The sequence below is a fragment of the Sparus aurata genome, chromosome 15 (assembly GCF_900880675.1).
Source record: "Sparus aurata chromosome 15, fSpaAur1.1, whole genome shotgun sequence".
NCBI lineage: Eukaryota > Metazoa > Chordata > Actinopteri > Spariformes > Sparidae > Sparus > Sparus aurata.
The window spans coordinates 9,690,970-9,708,476 of record NC_044201.1 but is presented as its reverse complement, the minus strand read 5'-3'; the positions used below and the strand labels follow the sequence as shown (position 1 = coordinate 9,708,476).

General features: G+C 42.2%; 1 protein-coding gene across 4 annotated transcripts in view; it reads right to left on the bottom strand.

Moving 5' to 3' along the window:
- prim2 (DNA primase subunit 2) overlaps positions 1–17,261 on the bottom strand; it is a 34,439-nt gene extending 17,178 nt beyond the window's left edge. Inside the window, exons 1-7 of one of the 4 annotated variants that reach the window (XM_030441427.1) lie at positions 17,112–17,261; positions 7,079–7,228; positions 6,852–6,964; positions 6,544–6,638; positions 6,327–6,447; positions 5,403–5,498; positions 3,293–3,430 (exon numbers count right to left, since the gene is read on the bottom strand). In XM_030441427.1, coding sequence (XP_030297287.1) covers positions 3,293–3,430; positions 5,403–5,498; positions 6,327–6,447; positions 6,544–6,638; positions 6,852–6,964; positions 7,079–7,228; positions 17,112–17,223 — 825 coding nt within the window. In that variant the 5' untranslated portion in view covers positions 17,224–17,261. Of the gene's footprint in view, positions 1–3,292; positions 3,431–5,402; positions 5,499–6,326; positions 6,448–6,543; positions 6,639–6,851; positions 6,965–7,078; positions 7,229–7,717; positions 8,116–8,175; positions 8,381–8,409; positions 8,431–17,111 lie in introns of those variants that run through there. The other 3 variants (XM_030441430.1, XM_030441428.1, XM_030441429.1) reach the window with 3 other exon arrangements.
- Positions 17,262–17,507: the final 246 nt, after the last annotated feature.

Here is a 17,507-nt window from a genome sequence, read left to right as displayed (position 1 = left end):
CACTAAAAGGTCTTCAAGGGTCCACCTGAACCCTTGGACCAGAGATCTGAGCCAGGACCCATATTTGGTCAGATCCACATTCAACAGTCAGGTGTAGATGGAGGTCGTAAAGAATCACCTGGATCATCAGTTTGTTTTCACACCCGGTCTCAGTCTTAACACAAAGTTCAGCAAAATGTGAACTATTTCAGCTTCAAGTCTGCTTGATTTGTTTTATTTAGGAGCAATTGTACAAATATATGAACATCCCTTTCTCATAAAACCCTTCATTTACTCTAAATGAGCATTTATAAAGTCATGTTTAGAAAACAATTAGAGGTCTGTCTTATACATGCACAAAAACAGATTAATATGATATATTTGTCTTATTTCCTGTAAAATAAACATTGTATCAATAACTGGAATCATATGGAGAAGCAGCTTTCAATTTCATACTTTTTTAATGCCACATTTTCTGCAATGTCCCCTCGTCGTCCCCAGTGGAGGAGAATAACCATTATAGTAACACAGAAACAGTCACCATGGCACAGATACAAGAATAATAGATTTTGGAGCATTATTTCATTCCAACAGTTAGTGGTCCAAATAATTACTAGGAATTGGAAGGATGGCGCTGAAACGATGGTCCTGCCTGTCCCATGATGGAGCCATGTGCTCATGCTAAACAAGTACTATGCCAACAGTAATACAGAGGCAATGATTTTTACTACACTGGGAACAACACAAAATGGATTCTACAGATGGTGCAGTCCTGTGCCGGTTCTTCACCTAACATAACCATAACTTGCTTCTGAGAAATTGAAAAAAGCACATAATCAGAGCAGCAGGTCAAGGTTTGGTGCCCAAGATAATTCTGCATGCCTCCTGAGATTATTATACTACATCCAAACTACTCTCAGAAACCCTGGTTTTGTAATTCTGGTAATAAAACACATTCCAGTTGGCCAATAGTGTCTACTTCCATTTCTCATTGAGCGTTTTGGAGCCATGAGACAGAGCTCAACTCTCACTCTGTCTCATGGCTGGTACGGGCATTAACCGGAAACGCACCGACTAAAAGTGACAACTCAGTTAAACACAAGGGCAAACAACTAAACAAAATCACACAACAAAAAAGACCTTTCTTCAAACTGCCAAAGAATTTCCAATGCACAAAGTAATGAACTCAAACAGCTACTTTTGAAAGGCACTGCATCTGGGGGTATTAGAGACAGATCAATATATAATTGGCCCATTTTAGCTTATTGCGGATAAATCCATCTGTGTTTACTGTATGTCTGCATTTAAGTTACAGAAAAATTGCAGCATACAAATGCCAAACTACTTTGGAGGGAGGGCTGGTCTATATGACAACAAGATCACAATGTTTTTGACTGAATAAAAACAATAGGGATGACTATTGGTACTTTCACAGAACATTAACAATATAAATATAATCTAATCAATAATTTCTTTAATGAAAGATATCCATATAAAGTTTGTTTGTAAACGTTATAAATGCACATAAGATGGAAGTTGGTGACTAGTAGCAGTTGGTTGAATGGTTCTATTCCACATTGCAGCAAAGTTAAGTTGTAGTTGTTATGACGCTAATGATAACTACTGCTATGTTACAGTCTGACACTTGATTGGATATTGAATGCTTTACCACAAAACAATAATATACAAAATAGTACTGTATACATAAATAGGCAAATACACAAAACAAACATAAAGGAGGATATACAGTCTACTGTCACATTTTCTGTGGGAGAACATATTACGTGTGGGAATGAAAGTCAAACAAGTTTGATTTGGAGACTGCTGCTCTGAACAGAAAACCTAAGGGACAAATTAACCCTTCACTTCTGTGATGCATGCTTCTGTAATGGCATCTGATACATATTCCTGATAGCAGACAGCTCCACTTTAGAGAAATTGTCTCAACTGTCTCTCTGCGACTGACAACCTGCAATGGAATGCCAATATAAAACCATCTTGTCTATGAGGCTGTATAACATCCGAACATAATGAGGCCAATGTTGAGCAGAAAGTGAACACAATCAGATGAAAACATGACCTCCCTGGCTGAGGCAGGAACATGCTTGTTATGATCTTCTCTTTACCACCATAATCACCAATCTTAATCATAGCAAAAAATGATAATTCTTACACAGTTACCTCAGGTATAGAATTCACACACATTGCTGCCTGATAGCAAATAAAATCTAGAAAGTCAGAGTAGAAAGGTTAGGACTCCAATCAGAACAGTAATGATTTGCAGGTATTAATATTGGCCTATTTCTATTATAGATTTCTTGCACCTCATTAATAGAACAAATCTATTCATTAAATACTTAGTGCTACTGCTTATGGATGGTGAGCGTGCTTGTTCCCTGGTCAGGACCCTTCAGCATGATGTAAATGAACCACGGTTGTCTCCTCACATGTATTATGAACAGTGCCTCCAGGTCCCAAAACATCATGTTCAACATTCCTCAGGGTATTCGATGCAATGCACGAGTGTGCAGATATCAGGCCACCCTTCAACAGCCGTAAAAAAAAAAAAAAAACGTCATGCCTGCAGGGACAGAAAGCACTTTCAGACTAGCTGTCCTCAGTCCTCCCTCCAGACACTTTATGTCATGTGTGCATACTTATTCCCCTCATTCGAACCCTGCGTTTCTCCACTTTCCCTTGGGGCGCTGAAAGCAACAACCACGGCTGCAATTTAATAATTTGCCTCATGGGACCAGACGTACCACATAGACAAAACGTATTTACATAAACTACATGTACAGGGAGTGGACACAGCAGAAACACAACATAACGCAAAGTGAAGCTGTGCTGAGTGAGTCAGAGAGGTGTTGATTAAAAACCTGTGGAATTTCTTTAGTTCTTATAAATAAGATGTTAAAGTAAGATGTTTATATCATTGATTCAAAGCATAGTTCTTGCACATACTGTATATAAATAACTGTAAAATTGTGCTATGTTTGTACGCAGTGAATTGCTTCGAAGTACAGATGAGGTTATTATGTTTCTCTCAAACAAAAATTCTCATTTGTCTTTGAGCTTTCTGTAACATTCTCTAACATTTACTTGGCTGGGCAACCCAGGTGTACTCACACATCAGCAGACTTTTACATCGATTCTTGAGAGAGATTGTTGAACATCAAGTCTCATCCCTAGGTCGTCACGTCACTGTTGGCTAGGGCCTGATTTAACCCCAACCCATAGTGAAGCTACACAGTCATTTTGAGGGGAAATGCTGATTATTTAGCAAGAACGGTGAAGAGTTGCAAACACTTACTGCAAGAGCTTTAGAAAGCCTGGTTCTGAAATCATTCAGAACAATGGTGACGATGTCCTGGTGAGGAATGTACACGTAGCCTGCTTTGAGGTACACCTTCCTTGTTCGCACTAGATCCAGGGCATCTTGAAATGGAACCTTCAAAATAAAATTTAAATAATGAATCCATTAAAAAAAACAAATAATTTAGCATTCTGTTCGCATGCATGGTGAGTTTCTGGATAGTGATAACCCTTTCCCTTCATAATTTCACACATATTCCAGAGATGTTCAATAAAAAGGGATGATTTACATTCTTTCAGGGAGTAAGACTGTCAGCAACAAGCTAAAATGTAAATTTAAAGTCAAGTGGCACGCCATGACATTTTCCCCCTTTCCTTTGCGAACAGACAAACTGTGGACTTGGATCCATTCAACTGTGAAAGGCCACGATGACGATCTGACAATCAGCCAATTACTTTTGCACTCTCCATTCATACAGATTTGAGAGAATTCCCCAACTAGGTGAACATGTAGTGATTCAACAGCATAATGTCAAAGCATTTCTTTAGAAGTAAAGCAAAATAACACATGCAGAGAGGGAAGTTTCCATTTGGGAGAGCATGAATTCTCCAGTAAGTTGATTTAAACCGCCTCAGGGGCTAGTAAGTGCTCATTTATTTTGTATCATAAGATGGTCCATCTCTAACATTAGCCCTGAATGTAGGGAAGTATAGAATTAAGCAGACAAATCAGTATTTTACTGCAATGTTTTAAATGTTTTATTTTTTAGAAAGGGACTAGGCAGATCCCCGTTTCACTGGTACTCTAAGGTTTCACAGACTGGGGGACACTAATGAAAACACTTGTGTGGTATTGAGTTCTGAGATAAGAGGGGTGAAACTTAAAATTATTTTCAATAACGATTAATCTGATGGTTATTTTCAAATGAATTATTTAATTGTTTAGTCTACAAAATGTCAAATGTGACATATTTAGATGACTTCTTGGATCAATCCAATTGTCCAAAACTCTAAGGCTCTTCATTTACTCTCATAAATGACAAAGAGAAGCAGCTAGAAGCAGCAAATGTTTGATATCTTTGCTTGACAAATGACTGAAATGATCCATAGATTATCAAAATAGTTGGAAATCAAACTTCTTGCAATCAATCAATCAATACACTAATCAATATTTTTCAATCCTGTTCCTGCTCTACATGTAAATATTCCCTGCTCCAACACACCCGGGAATTAATCATTATCATGGTTCAGCAGAGCTTCAAGACAAGGTGATCTTTTGAATCAGATGTGTTGGAGCCCCCAAAACAGCAAGACAAAACACTGCAGGACAAAACTGAAATCAAAATCTATGACTTTACAACACTTTTTTTCACCAAAGGCTTCAATTTTTCTGTAAATTCTAGTCAGATTGCCCTATGTGTAATCCAAGTTGATACATGGAAAATGAAGAATGGGCCCCAAACAATGTAAAAAGACTTATTTTTATCAGACTAATCACCTAATCTATTATACATTAGTTTGTGAAGACCTTATAAGAGCATCCACTTTACATTTCTTACATTTCCCATTATGTATCTCATTAGTATCCTTTGTTAGTCCTTCCCCCGACAAGTAAATGTCATAGCTTTGAAGTGTGGAGAGTTTTTACAGTTATCTTTGCAACTACCCTTAACTTCATGACAAAACTGGGTGAGTGCCCATTAAGCATGAAAAGCCACAGTATATTACTCGTGTTGTTCTAGACACTGGACACTTTTTTGTCAAACTGAGCATTAACAACTTGAAATTACAAAAAAAGGCTAAAGTACCCCTTATAATGGACTCCCTCACACTGAAGCCTTTGAGAGTAAATGGAAGAATCACTTTGAAGATAATTACAGTGGTGAGGATCATTTTAGCATTAGCACGTTTTCTAGTCTTCTGTTAAGATGAGAACGTTAGGAATAAGTTCTAACATCCAGGATACAGAACATCACATGTATGCTAGCATGTCTAGATTCAAGTATATACTGTATGCATTTGAAGAAAAAAAAAAAAATGTTTTGTGGAGGCATAAGCACGTAACTCTGTTAGTGGTCTCAATGGAGGGCAAGAGATGAGTAACTCACTTTGTAGAAGTCCTGATCCTCCACAGTGATTCCACTGACAGCGTAACTGGAGTTGACAAGTTTATCCAGCAGAGACTTCTTCTCCTCGACACTAATCTGAAAAGTTATTGATGAGGAAGATGAGGTTTAGCGAGAAGCTGCAAAGGCAACACTGTGAGTGCGAGTGTGTGGGGCACTCTGTCAGTGTTAATACATTAAAAGTTGAGGCTCACGGAAACCAGAGACCATCTATCAGATGAATGCACCGTTTTCATCGTTGCTTGACACATTAAGTGTTGATGAATTATTAAATACTTAAATCGTATTCACTTCGTTTTATGAATCAAGCTGCAGTGCTTCCTTAAGGTGGGTTTAAAAGTACACTTAAAGTAAAAGAGAATCTAATCAAAACTGTTATAATTCACATGTGATAAGGATCGCATTTATGTACATTTTATGTATAATGTACATCTTTGGTTTACAAATAAAAGAGAGAACAACATTTCAAATGTTGATCACCGTTCCAGGAAATTTCAACATTCATAAGTCCTGTAGGGTGATCGAACAGCTCCATCTAGTGGACAGAATACTGCACACATGTTGTGAATGGAGACACTACACATTCAGCACTTAAGACATCTTTTTTTTAATCTTCTCATATCTATCCACTAAAACACAGGATTCTGTCTCAGCTTCGCGGTCAGTTATATAACATATATATAAATGTGCTTATACGAACGTAGTAGTGGCCTGTGCAGGTCAGTCTATGAGCCTCAACATTCACAGATGTGGACACATGTAAATTAATAAGAAAGTCAGATGTGTATGTAGGCCTAAGCCTCGGATAACAATGAAATATTGCAGTTTTTGGCCTCATGACTTCTGGTATTTGTCTACATTGAAGTATGAAACAGGCATGCAAAACTCTTAAAATAAAGAACTTACCGTGTCATATTGCAGATTATTTCTGTGGAGAAACTCAAGCTTTTGTTTTGCAGGCAGGTCATTGAACCGGTAGCGGAAAAGATCAACTTCCTGTTGTATAAACCACCGTCTCAGGTCCTCCCTTGAAAGACACCGTTGGTTATAAACATTTATTCAGTTTCATTTCTAAATTACTTTTAATGTGACAACAAACATTCTACAGAAACCACACACTTACGTTTGGCAGTAGGCAAGTCTGAGGATGAAGTGGGAGATGTGGTCCTTTCTTCGTTTGTCATATTCATTTGGTCCACTCTGAGTTTTTCGGTCATCCTTAATGGGTTAAAGGAGGATAAAAGGTTAAATTTGATGTCTTAAAAAGCTCACAAAAGAAACAATTTATCCTGGTTTGTAGCAACAATGACAAAAATCCAACCCATTTTTAATCCTTTTCCTCCAACAAATTCATTTTATTGTTAATCAGTGTTATGTTCACAATAAATCAATTTCAAGTTTTGTCACGCATGTCATGCTAAACATACTCACAGCCTCTGGTCTGTAGGGAAAGCTCAGGTTTTTAAACTCAGACTCCAGTTTCTTTGCGTACGGCTCCGACAGTTTCACGTAGCTCACTCCCAAATTCTCAACGGTCTTCAACACTGCAGTGGAATTTAAAAAAGACATGTAAATATCACGTCCATTAAAAACCGTATTTCACAACAGCACACAAAACACTGCTTTCTGCAATTTTCATCACTTGTATGCCTCCTTACATTTCAGTCTGTCCACAGCGAACGTCTCGAATTCAGCGAGTGACATGTTCTCAAGGGGAGGCTCCCCGTAGAATTGCAGAGGGTGTGCATAGAGCTCCGTCTGAGGGTTGGAGGTCTGCTTCCTTCTTCTGCTAGGAAACTGCATTGTGTCTGATGGTAGGGGAACAGAAGAACATTTTCAATACAATACAGAAATATATCACCATATAGTCGATCACTGGTGGACATGGCTCGCGTATTTAGTGCAAATTGTAAATTACCAATACATTTTTTTGGTTTATAGCAGTTTCAGCTATTTAGTCGTCACCAGGATGATTGTATTTTTAGAATTAAAACAGGTATAGTGGAGAAGAATTGTGTGACTTAAATCTTCTGGACTTAATAGATAATAACTGACAACATTTGGCAATCCAATCCTATTTGGTCAAACAAGTCCAGGGGTGCTGTGAAATAACAATAAACATTAAATAACTGTCCAACCTCGGTTATACTGGGCCATCCAAGAAGTGGCACCTTGAATGACTTGACCTAAACTAACATAACACAGGGAACTGATCTTACACATCAAAAACCATGATAGTTATAGATCATGTAGATGAGAAGAATGAAGCAGCAGTTCAAGCAGAAAGCGTTTGCTACCTGTCAAAATATGTGTCTCACTGCAGTAACTTGGCAAGACCACCAGCTTCACTGAACAGAATCCATTGTGTAGTTTATCCCAGCAGCAGGGATACAAAATCAGGCAAAGGCAGCCGTGTTAGCTCGCCAGAAAGACATCGGACCTAATGAAACTAGCGAGCGAGCGATTTGTTTTGTTACATTGGGTCCAGCAGCCCTTTAAAGTGTTACTGCTCTTTGTATATAAATAAAACAGTTGTATCCCTTAAGGAGACTTTAATTTCATCCTGCAACACAGACAGCTTCGCGAAAAAATGACAAGACTTTCCTCAGTCGACAACACACATCCTGAACACAAGCTAGCAACTTGCTGGAAGGTGATAGCTAACATGCACCGAACTAACGTTAGCTAAAACAAACTCGGCAGCTTATAACACGGCAAGAATTGCACCCAAATGCTTATTGTGTCGTTATATTACCGATTATTTGATAGAGTGGCCGCTCCTGAGCTCGGTCCCGCCAAACAAAGTGGGCTGTTCAATGAACGCGGGTAAACTGTGACGATTTTTGACAAGCCCGGAAGACAGAGCATAGACAGAAGCTTCGGTGCGCTCGTTTAGTTGTTCCGCCCGCCCCGTCGTATCGCTCCCGTTAACGGTGACCACTGTGCATAGGCGTAGAATTGCGTATGGACCGTATGGACGTGTACATACCAATCTCAAACGATGGCTGACATGTGCACAACAATATTTCGATTGAAGGGGGGAAAAAATGCGTCTCATGCGGCACACAGGGGGTTAAATCCTTTCCCACTTCGGCACCACCTCCAGAGTTTGTCTTTGAGACAGGTCTGTGTTTTGATTGGCTTAGCTCGCTGTAACTGTAAGCCTGTCCAAGTTTCACTTGCAGGCTTTGCCAGTGTGGACGAGAGGAGGTCGACACTGAGGAAAATAGTCCCCCTTTATCGTCTACCGCTAATGAATGTAAAACATTGTTTCCAAACGCTTTCTCACTCTTAATGGCGACTGATTTGTTACTTTGTCAGGTGACAGAAGAAGCAACACAGCCGCCCCCTTTATCAGACAGGATGGAGTGGCAGGGTCACAGCAGTAGGTGGAATTGCATAAGGACATGATGGTTAATTTAATTTTAAATGTTAGCTAGTTGTAATATTAAAAGTAGGCCTAGTGAATACTACTGATCTACTTCGAGATTTGAGTCGTCTTGTGTCACTGCTCATAGCAGCAGTATTTGATTTATCAGGTGACAGAGGAACCCCGGCCAGGCTGTAGCTCATATAGGGAAGAGTCAGGGCTACAGGTAAATTTGACATGGTGCTATACTAAATGTTTTACTGCATATGTTCGACTGGCTATGCACAGTAGGTAATGCATTGTACAAAGTTAATGTCAGGCTGGCATCATGTGGTATTTCATTTGGGTGCTGCAGCAATCTTGCCTGGTTGTAGGCCTAGTTCAGGGAGAGGCCATGTGGAGTTACAGGTGAGACCTCAACACAGGCTATAACACTGTAATGGAATTCAAATGCAAATGTGTGTTTACACAAAATATAAAAATGTGTAATTATTTACTTTAGAAATGTGATGTTGCCTGCCTGCATATTTTCACATGCAGTCATAGAGAGTGGTTAATTACACTGAACAAAAATATAAAAACGCAACACTTTTGTTTTTGCTCCCATTTTTCATGAGCTGAACTCAAAGATCTAAAACATTTTCTACATACACAAAAGAACCATTTCTCTAAAATATTGTTCACAAATCTGTCTAAATCTGTGTTAGTGAGCACTTCTCCTTAGCCGAGATAATCCATCCCACCTCACAGGTGTGGCATATCAAGATGCTGATTAGACGGCATGATTATTGCACAGGTGTGCCTCACGCTGGCCACAATAAAAGTCCACAGTTTTACCAGAGCTGTTGCCCATGAATTGAATGTTCATTTCTCCACCATAAGCCGTCTCCAAAGGCGTTTCAGACAATTTGTCAGTACATCCAACCGGCCTCACAACCACAGATCACGTGTAACCACACCAGCCCAGGACCTCCACATCCAGCATGTTCACCTCCAAGATCATCTGAGACCAGCCACCCGGACAGCTGCCGCAACAATCGGTTTGTGTAACCAAAGGATTTCTGCACAAACTGTCAGAAACCGTCTCAGGGAAGCTCATCTGCATGTTCGTCCTCATCGGGATCTCGACCTGACTGCAGTTTATCGTTGTAACCGACTTGAGTGGGCAAATGCTCACATTCGATGGTGTCAGGCACATTGGAGAGGTGTTCTCTTCATGGATAAATCCCAGTTTTCACTGTTCAGGGCAGATGGCAGAAAGCGTGGGTGAGCGGTTTGCTGATGTCAACGTGACGAGATCCTGAGGCCCATTGTTGTGCCATTCATCCACGACCATCACTTCATGTTGCAGCATGATAATGCACGGCCCCATGTTGCAGGGATCTGTACAAAATTCCTGGAAGCCGAAAACATCCCAGTTCTTGCATGGCCAGCATACTCACCGGACATGTCACCCATTGAGCATGTTTGGATTGCTCTGGATACAACACGTATATGATACGTATGCCAATATCCAGCAACTTCGCACAGCCGTTGTAGAGGAGCGGACAACATTCCACAGGCCACAATCAACAACCTGATCAACTCTATGCGCAGGAGATGTGTTGCACTGCGTGAGGCAAATGGTGGTCACACCAGAAACTGACTGGTTTTCTGACCCCCCCCCCCCCCAATAAAGCAAAACTGCCAATTTCAGAGTGGCCTTTTATTGTGGCCATCTAAGGCACACCTGTGCAATAATCATGCCGTCTAATCAGCATCTTGATATGCCACACCTGTGAGGTGGGATGGATTATCTCGGCAAATGAGAAGTGTTCACTAACACAGATTTAGACAGATTTGTGAACAATATTTTAGAGAAATGGTTATTTTGTGTATATAGAAAAAAGTATTAGATCTTTGAGTTCAGCTCATGAAAAATGGGAGAAAAAACAAAAGTGTTGCGTTTATATTTTTGTTCAGAGTAAGAATTAATAATAATAATCATGACAAAAAATTATCAAAGTCTGCAGATCAAGATAAGAAGCTGCACCTGGCACTGAGCGTTCTTGCTTTCTTTTCTGTTAGCAGTTGTCAGAAGAGTTGAGATCCATCTACTCCTGGGTGAGAGATATCAGTATGCACACATACACACACACACACACACACACACACACACACACACACACACACACACACACACACACACACACACAGCTGCATACACCCACACACACACACAACATACATTCCTGCAGGCACCAGACATCATATATAATCCTGTTAATGTTTGCCATATATTCATTTAAGAGAGAAGATATTATAATCAGTTTTAAAATCATTATGAATGAAATGTTGGATAAGGAAGTGAAAGAGGGAGGGGTACATGTTGCCTGTGTAAAATAGGGAACTGCACTCAGTTTGTCACTCTGTCTCTGATGATCAGAATGAGAGTTAAATACTGGATTTACAAAGTAAAAGAATGTATAAGGTGTGATTATGTTTTAATTATGTATTAATTAATTAATCAAATGTATCAAGAAAGTTAGCAAAGTAATGAAGGGAATGCTGAAGCATTAAAAGTAAAGCAGAGAAGGGAAAAGGTGGTTGCTAGGGAGAATGAGAAAGTGGTACAGTCTGTGGTTAGGGAAAGCACTCACTTGTACTGATCACAGTATAAATGACCTGGTAAACTGGAACATGTAAAACTGGTTAACTTGCTTGTGAATGTGGTGGAAAAGTGTATAATGTGATTAAAACCAATGTGTTAAAGGTTGGAAAGCTAATGATAAATCAGTAAAAAGATGTTGAGCTGAGGTCATGATGAAATGTTAAAGAACTGGTTGGGCTAACATAAGGCCAAGAGGATGTGTCAGAACCTGATCACGCGTTGGGCACGGGCACAGATCGTGACCGGCGCATGTTAAGGTATTACGAAATCTTAATCAAGAAGTGATCAGCCAGTGGATGGAGAGATGATGAAAAATTGTCCAAATATGGACAGGACCAAGCCAACCTCGGAAGTGAAGGGGTATAAGACCAACGGAGCGCGGACAAAAGTCTGTTCTTCCACTCGCTCCAGCCTTGAGACAACACCTGAGACGGATTACGTGAACACGCCTGGACATCGCAAAAAGGAATACAAGAAATCTTCAGCAGCAACACACCAAGGGAATAATTAAACGGATTAACCATTTTCGTCAACCAGTTGTGGATTATAATTTGGAGCACAACGGATTACCCATTTTTTACCAACAAGCTGTGGATTATAATTTGAAGCACAACGGATTAACCATCTTTGCCAACAAGCTGTGGATTACAATTTGACTTTGGAATACTTTTGTTCACTCTGCTGGAAGAAAGTTTCAACTTTGAGGATACTACAAGATCTCCGGCCGGGGTGGTGATTTACCTCAGGATTGGAAGCTTTCAGCAGGAAGGAAGAGGCCAGCCAATGGATCGACCAAATCCTCTCCGTCCCAGATCCAACCAAGTAATATAACCAACCTCAGCTCTTGATTTGATTTATTATTTACAAGGTTTAGATTTTAGAAATATTTTTGGATAATGATTGATTGTAATTGATATGAGTATTGAGCTGTATGCTTTGCCCTTGCTAAAGTCTATGCAATAAAACCAACATAATATAGTTAAAGTTTACATAGTGGACATTGATTTTATGTCTCTTTGATGGAAGTAAAAGTCAGGTGTTAAGTGTGCATAATATCTTAAGGGTTCTTAAAGGTTACTCTAGCCAACCAAATTGAAACAATCCCTTAGGGCTTACCAAAAGCCCTTAAAATCAAACCTAGCACCATACCAAGAGCCCAGGGCCCGTATTCACAAAGAATCTTAAGGCTAAAAGTAGCTCCTAACAGGCGAATTTAGGAGCAACTCCTAAAAATAATGGGCGTGTCAGTCATAACTTTAGGACTCCTAATTTTTGAAAATAAGAGTTATTCACAAAACATTTTAAGCCTAAAAGTAGCACCTAAGTCTGGGAGACCTTAGAAGTAGTCCAGAAGACTCCTAACTCACTAAGACCTGGTCACAGCCGAATGTTTTGGAGACGCTAAATGACAGGGAATTATTAAAACGATGTCGGATGGACCGCGAAGGGATTGAAGTTGTGGTTGCGTTGGTGAGGGACGCAACAACGTCCCCAACCAACCGAAACAATCCAATAACGCCAGAGTTAAAATGTTTGGCAACACTCCGGTATTTGTCTAGGGGGAAAATGCAGCTCTGTGCACGGGACTAGTATTACCTGGGGACCTCAAGTAATTAAGAAATTATCCCACCACGTCAGTGTTTCGTGCGGCGCATTCGCACATGATAAGCGAAGTCTGTGTTTTAACTCGAATTTACTGACATATTCCCCGTGATCGATTGCACCGGAGCCCTTACTGGAGCAGCACAACGGTTAGATATGGATACTTTTAATATAATAACTGGTGAGCCTGTTGAAAGATGGAAAAATTTTCCTTACCGCATGCTGCCATGCATGTATTACATCTAATCATCTTTCGAAATTTCGCTCTTCTGATGAGCCTCCTGAATTTGCACCCAAAATGCTGTCAAAACTTTCATTTATAATTCCCAACGCAGCCTCCATAATTCTCGACCAGGAAAAAGGCAGAAAAAGGTGGAAAACACAAAAAACCTTAAGAAAAACAAAAAACGACCCCAAATCAATATGTAGGTAATTTGCGGTGGAAGTTTTACATTACAAATTGAGGACATGGCAGATTCGCACAGGATTAAGATCACAGACGACCTCCGCAATTATTACAAATTACTGGAGGTCCCCAGGTTATACTAGTCCCGTGCGAATAGGGCTTTTGTCAATCGGAAAAAGTTGCATTCCATCAACACGCAAATTGTATTTGACGCATGTTACAATATACTGGACATTGTTGCAAAATGGCCCGATTCCCGAATTTTAATGGAGAGTTGTTTGACGCAGCTTTTCGAGCAAATGCCGCTTTTATTGACAATTCACGCTTTTCATCGCAATCTTCTAATTTGTAATTTTTGTCCTAAGTGTTTTGTGGGTTTTTTTTGGGGGGAGGCAGGCACTGAATTCTCCTCATAAATACATTTATTTATCCAGTATCTGTTCATAGGCTTTGTCATGGGCTTGTAGGCAACTCCCTTATTTCCACTTCATGCATTGTGTAGCCTAAATGACTTTTCAAAGGGCTGCCTTGTCACTCAACAACCAATCACCGTTGTCACCGCCTCTAAGTGTGTCCTTATAAAATGACATCATCCATAGCAACAGAGAGTTACTTTTACTTCTAGTTTAGGAGTTCACTGTTTTCATAACTAAAAGTAGGTCTCAGCAGCTTTGTGAATTACTTTTAAGAAACGACTCCTACATGAAAACTTTTTGTCCAATTTAGGAGTACTCCTAACATTAAGATAAAAGTCTTTGTGAATACGGGCCCAGATCATTTAGAGGAGAGCTGCCATTAACGGGCGTGGCTGGTGGCTGTATCTGACTTAAGGGCTATTCATGTCAGGTGCCAGACCAGAGGAAGCAGGGTAGACGTTCGGATTCAGGCAGTTAGAAGCTAGGCGAGTCTCCTCATTACCAGCTTAAAATCCCTATTTAAAATTCCCCCTTTTTAGCAACCTTTTATAGGTTATAGGGATCTAACCCTTTATAACGGAGAGCTGGTTGAGTACCTCCTGGACAGGGGTAAAGCTCGGGATCTAACAGGTGGCGCCCAACGTGAATAAAGAACTCCAGCAGAGAGCCAGCCGCTGCTCTGTGGGACGCCATCTAACAGGTGGCGCCCAACGTGAATAAAGAACTCCAGCGGAGAACCAGCCGCTGCTCTGAGAGACGCCCCGAGACAGGCGTGCAACGACAGAAGGTTTCTGCCGAACGCCCGTGACAGAGGGATCCGCCAAGGCAAGGGGGATTTCCAGGCGACCAGCCAGAGTGAGCTGAGTCACCAGACCAACAAAAGCCTGCAGGAAGCGGGCGTGGTAGCTGACGCAGGTCGAAGGACACAGAGCCAGGTCCGGTTGACGGCGAAGAATAGCCCAGCAGTCTGCCGATCATCCCTGACTCTAGCTATAGCCCTAGCGATTCTGTACCAATATGGAAAAGAACCATGGGCCCTAACCATGCCAGGGTCCATTACAAAAGCACCAAGACCTTCCAGCAGGACTGCTGGTTGGTCGAACCAAGAAATGTGTTTGTCGCCTGGGATGACAACCACACCAAGGCCGACTCATCCCAGTGGAGACAAATACAGAGCCAAGGTTCAAAGGCATGGGAGATGGGGCACCGTTTAGCTCAGTGTAGAGCGCGCATCCCATGTGCCGAGGCTCTGCAGCGGACCCGGGTTCGACTCCCGGCCTGGGTCCCTTTGCTGCGTGTCACTCCCCCTCTCTCTCTCCCTGTTTCCTGTCATATCTCCAGCTGTTCTATCAATAAAGCCATAAAAGGGCAAAAAAAAAAAAAAAAAGGCATGGGAGATGGAAGCGGTCCAGGAGGAGAATCTTACTGAGGGATGATGGACCATGGAGGACCTCCAAGTCCAAGTTAATCCTGAGAAAGAGCTCAAAACGGCGCGATGTAATTGGGTGCAGCCAGAGCTGGGAGCTCCTGGATGGTACTGCACCTGGGGATGCACGCCACTAACAGGGTTGGAAAATCAAGGTTACTGGGAGGAAGAGGCAGTCTATGAAGCACCGCCAAGCAACCATGCTTGCCCCGGATTATTTCCAAAATGGGAGTTTTGGGGGCATTACAATCTCACCTGTGAGAAAGTAAAAGTCTGCACGGAAGCCAGAGTGTAGAAGGCGGGCTACCACTATAGGAGGTAACGGACAGACCAGCATGGGCCAGACCCAGACCAACCCAGTCACCTACACATCGCGGCCAGCTACAACAAAACCATCAGATTCAACTTTGAGACTGGTGGACCCAGAATTCAATCCAAAGAGTGACTCCCGCAGGAATCGAACCCAACAACTGATCAGGGAGTGTCACCCAGAAGCTGTTACACCTAGCTCCATGTTTTTGGAATGTTAACAAGGACTGTGATACCCGGAACTTTCTAGTGCTCACCCAGGTTAAGACCGCCAGGTTCTACGCCTTGAAGGGGGTATATGGTCAGGAGCCAAATGCTTACCATGAGGGGTGGCTTAACGATACCCTGCCATGGATATGGATTACTTCACTGCAGCACTTTGTGGGGACCTTCCCGGCAGGATATACAAGAACGGGTCAGGGTCTCAAAGGGCCATATCGTGCCGATATGTACGTCCAGAAGCTCCCTACACCTATGGACCTGATGACAGCCCCCGTCTGAGACTTCCAGAAAATCGATGAGTGTGTAGCTGAGAGGCTGTTCCAGGACCTGAACGACACCGAATTTGTGAGTGATCTGGCCAGGGGTATGGTATGCTCCAGACCCCTATGTGAGTCCCAGACCATGGAGAATGCAATGTGATGAGGCCAACACCACTTGCATCATTAGCCTCGCCAGACGGCACTGTGAGGAGGTTCTGGGCTGGGAAGCTCACTGCCGCTCTCATTACGGTGACGAGTATGACACATATTCCCACAAGGTGATTTGGAAAAAGGTTAAACAGAAATGGAGAAGAGCATTTCCACCTGGGGTTGGATATACAAAGTCCATTCTAGGTCATGGTATGTCACGAAGGAAAGATGTTAATGGAGAATTCATCCCCTATGTCGCCAATCCTCTTATAGCCCTGGCCAAAGGATATGCCTTCAGGAGAAGCCTGTGTGGGGGTCAACGCAACCTGGCCATGTCCCTGTTTGTCACCTATGTTCTGGGACGCCTTCCCATCAACACCAGCAAAGTAGGGCTTTGTCAGGGGGGTGCTCTCCTGATCTGGATGGTCCTAGATACTGCTACCATTTTTTACAGCCCACTGAGACTTGTGAACACTGTCTATGAGGGTTTGATGGCAATGGGCCTGCTAGCATACCTCATGAGCATGACCCTGTCCCTGCAAAAAAGAGGGAGGAAGTGTTGGCTGATCAAACTCAGCGGCATTATTCTCTGGGGCATGGGATGGGGGATGCTTTCAATCCTGCTCTGGTTGGGCATGGTAGATCAAGTAGTCACAGTGGTCTGGTTCATGACTTATGCTGCCTTCTTCCCCGTCAGCATGGCTGCATTCAGCCCAGGGGCAACACCCCCAGTCATAAGGTCCCCCTGGCTGGCCTCTTTGGCTCAGAGGCGCTCCCAAAGAAATGTCTAGATAGAGGCTTAGAAATGCAGGTCTCTACAGACAAGCTTAAGCAGCTTTGCAAAACTATTAACCTATTATCAGTCTGTGTGTTGTTATACCTTGCAGGATGGAGTGTGCTGTATCCAATGCGGAGCCGATCCGGAGCAGGCCCGGTACCTCTGGAGTGTGCCTCCGTCTCTGTGGTGCAGTCGATGCTATTCTGATTGCCATGCCGTCCAGACCGCAAGGGGCCTTTTCTGCTACAAAGAGGTGCCCCCGGCTCTGTGTGATGAGTTGGAGGTCCAGGCTAGGGTGATCTGGCATACTACAGCGACCATAACGGGCGGGGATCTAGTGATCGTAATCCCCGACAGAGGCACCTACCGCCCCACATACATGAAGATGTGGGAATATGAGGATGGGAGCCGGATCTCGACTTCGCATTTTAGTGGTGGGAAGATGGTGGTAATGGGTCGTCAACTACCAGCACCTCAACCTCCTGCTCGAGGGTCCAC